We start from the raw sequence: 3,622 nt of genomic DNA, 5'->3' as shown, positions 1-3,622 counted from the left end.
TCGGAAGAATCTGAAGTCAATATGCTTTTGGGATGAGTCTACGCTCTTGCATCTATTTGTTGCGTCTGTCTCACTTTGTCTCGTTGCTTCGTTCGCTTTCTTTGTCACATGGTGTTCTATGACCGGGCTAATAGGGAGGGATCAGTTCTACCAATAAGGGAAGCGTTTTACTCTACTTCTGCCATGATGTTAGAATGATTGGGCTGGTGGAGATTCGGTCCTACAAGTTTCTCAGATGACTTCTTTTCAGCTACGCATAGTAGTCCTCGCTTTGTAAAACCCCTTACATAGATGAATCTCTTCATGCACTATTTAGAGTTGGCAAATAGCAATAATTCATAATAACCGTTAGTTCTTATTATTGATATTTCATCCATCACTAACAAGATACACTACAAAACCATCGTGCTATTTCACCGACTTTCGACGACCTAACACCGTCAACTTAAACCTGCGAAACTCCCATAAGGTATAGCAGGAAACAAAAACCCTCTGTCATAGTCATCGCTCTACATTCCTCATCGTCTATCATTCGATTCAGACTCGCGTGGATGTCGTAGAAACCGAGCTAAACGGTCAGAGAGATGAAAAAATAGTGATCAAACGGCGACGGGAGAAAAATGGAGAAAAATGAGAAAAAAGTGGCGAGAAGGAAGAGAAGCGAATGAAAGGGGCAAGAAAGAGAAATGCCGAAGGAAAGTTTCTGCTCTACCGGTTGATAAACGGCGGCAGATAATTAACAACGCGCTGGTATACGTGGCTGTGCGTGGGCGATCCTTCGCTTCTCGAACTCTGACCAGATTCGTAGCTTGATCATCGTCGTCATTCTCATTCTCCTTGAGAATCATTCCTTTTTTATTTTCTTTTTCAATTTCTCTTTTCCTTTTTTCTCAACCGTAGAAGCCGAATTGCATTTTGCAATTAAAACAATCGTACAGATTTCCACGATCGTCTTCACGGACTAACCTAACCTTCGTCAATAATAATCTTCGTATAATTCTCCTACTTTTGGAAACTAATTTCTAAATTAGATATTCTGAATCGGGGTTAGATTTTGTTATTAGATGTACCTCGTCTGTTAGACGATAAAATTGTTTTAGTAAAGACGAATTGGAATTATTTGAAGAACGATTTGTGTGATTTAGGAAAATAATTTAGGTTAGGTTTAGGTTATGTTAAAATTGTTTTATCGAATTAGTTAAATTTGTAGAAATATTTGTGTGGATTAGAAGAATGATTCAGTTTTAGTTTCAGGAGAGTGTTTTAATTTTATATTTTAGATTATGTTAATAAAATTGTTTTACTGGAGATAAATTAGAATTATAGAATTATATAAAGTCGATTTTCTCGACAACGAAGCTACAAATGAAAAAATTTTATTCCTTATTTTCGATTTGTTTTTTCACGTAGAATCACCCCCTCCTCGATTTTACTACCGTTATTGGGACACCCTGTGTTTGATCAGTTTCATTTTCACATATTTTGAATCATTTTTGACAACTTCTCTGTTGTTTCTCGTCACAGTAATAAAGGAACTTTTTGTTCCTTGGTGGCTGCCCTTAAAGGTCCCGAAGGAATTTTTCATTTCCAGGCGATGCCAAAAATGACCTTTCTGTAACATCCTTTGTTTTGGATTAAATTGAAATAACATCCTTTTGTTTTGGATTAAATTTAAATAACATCCCTTTGTTTTTTATTAAATTTAAATAACATCCCTTTGTTTTGGATTAAATTTAAATAACATCCTTTTGTTTTGGATTAAATTTAAATAACATCCCTTTCTACATAATCCTGTATATAATCTATACCTTACCTAGTTTAATATTATTTTTACACGATACGATATATTATAAATTACAATTAATATGCTGTTTAGAAGAAGGACATTTGTCGAGATAGATCTTTTTACAGATTATCTAACACCATTTTTATAATATTTTTTACTATAGTCTTATTCTATATTATATACGAAGATTGTGGAATAATATCAGTTTTAAAAATAAATATCAATTGTATAGACTTTTTATCTGTCTCACTATTTTACAAACGAAAAGTTTCAATTTTTAATATCTCGAAATATAATTTTGATATAAAGATCCTTCTTCTAAGGAGTTCCTCAAAATATTTATATTTTTGTAGAATACGAATCAGTGTTTCTAATATTTAATAAATAATTCTAAAATTTATTTTTCCATATTAAGAAATTATTCGAATAAAATGATACGTTTAATTTTACGTTATCAGGTTTTAATAATGTTTCCTGGAAAATTTGTAAAGATAATGCGTTACTTGCCGTTATTCAAAGAGACATTTCGATTTTCATGTATACAAAAATCGAAGCATTTTCGGAGAAAGAGTTCGGAGAGAATATTTGGAATGTAGAATATTAGAATAATAGCAGACAAGATTAATGATATTACTAGTAGGATATACAGAGCCAGTATGATGTAATGCAGACTCACCTTTACCACAAGCTGACGTAAAATCATCCATCGTTTTAAAGAATCTGAAAGGAAAGAGAACACATATATTTACCTTTGGAAAATCAAGGAGTCACGTATTCTGAATTTAATTAAATTTCGATTTGAAAGAAGAATCGATGAAAATATGACAGAAATATTCCATTTTCCATTTTACATTTGATAAATTTCAAAATAACAAAATTTTTATATTCCGATTTTGCTTTTACATTTATTTTTTAACAATTATTACGAAATTTAGAAAATTTTGAATAAAAGTGTTGTTTGAAGGAAATTTTTATTTTATTATTATTGTAACATAACTGTAATTCAAATTTTATTATTTTGTAGTAGGGGATAAATAATTTATCCACAAAAGTGAGTTGCATTACGTTCATTTCATGTATTGATTAATTATAATATCAATAATAAATTAGTCATTAACGTGTTATTTTTCTTCAAGTAAATATGCGTGTAAAATAATTAAAATTGATTTAGTGTATTTGATATTCTATATCGCATTATACTTATTAATAGCAGTGGAAAATATTGTTAATACTGTTAAAAAATATAAATATGTAATACACGTTTCAATATTAATTAATTAAATAAATTATAGCCATGAATTATGATCATATTAGCAACTTTCAATGAACATAAAACATTTATACTTTTATAGTTGCAAATTAATATGATATAATAAACATAAATATAATAAATATAAAAATAAATTAGTAGACCCTATTGTATTACAATAAATTAGTAATGTGCTTTTCAATATTTATCAATCATATAAATTATAACGATAAATTATAACAATTCCCGTCAATTCTAAATAAAAATATAAATCATTTAAAATTTTATATCTCGTTATTATCCATTCAGTTATTATTATCAATGACAATTTTCAGAATTCAATTTCAAGCTAATAATGCTTATAATAAAAATATAAAAGTGGAAGAAAACATCGATATGGTTAATTAAAAAAATATAAATTAACGACATACTATTCAATATTTATTAATCAAATAAATTAAAGCTACGAATTATAATTAAATTAATCATTTTAAATAAATATACGAACCTATATGTATTTGAATCTACCTATAAATCTCATTATTATTTAGAAATAACAATAATAATTGTAGATGTAATTGTAATTG

The 3,622-nt window shown here is 28.6% G+C and overlaps 1 protein-coding gene across 1 annotated transcript in view; it reads right to left on the bottom strand.

The window, feature by feature from the left end:
• LOC108550579 (WW domain-binding protein 11) overlaps positions 1-2,504 on the bottom strand; it is a 31,647-nt gene extending 29,143 nt beyond the window's left edge. Inside the window, exon 1 of the mRNA XM_017904334.1 lies at positions 2,463-2,504. Coding sequence (XP_017759823.1) covers positions 2,463-2,493 — 31 coding nt within the window. The 5' untranslated portion in view covers positions 2,494-2,504. The remainder of the gene's footprint in view (positions 1-2,462) is intronic.
• Positions 2,505-3,622: the final 1,118 nt, after the last annotated feature.

This window comes from Eufriesea mexicana, unplaced genomic scaffold, assembly GCF_001483705.2.
Source record: "Eufriesea mexicana isolate 0111107269 unplaced genomic scaffold, ASM148370v2 scaffold2901, whole genome shotgun sequence".
NCBI classification, from domain to species: domain Eukaryota; kingdom Metazoa; phylum Arthropoda; class Insecta; order Hymenoptera; family Apidae; genus Eufriesea; species Eufriesea mexicana.
This window is presented reverse-complemented; position numbering and strand designations above follow the sequence as displayed.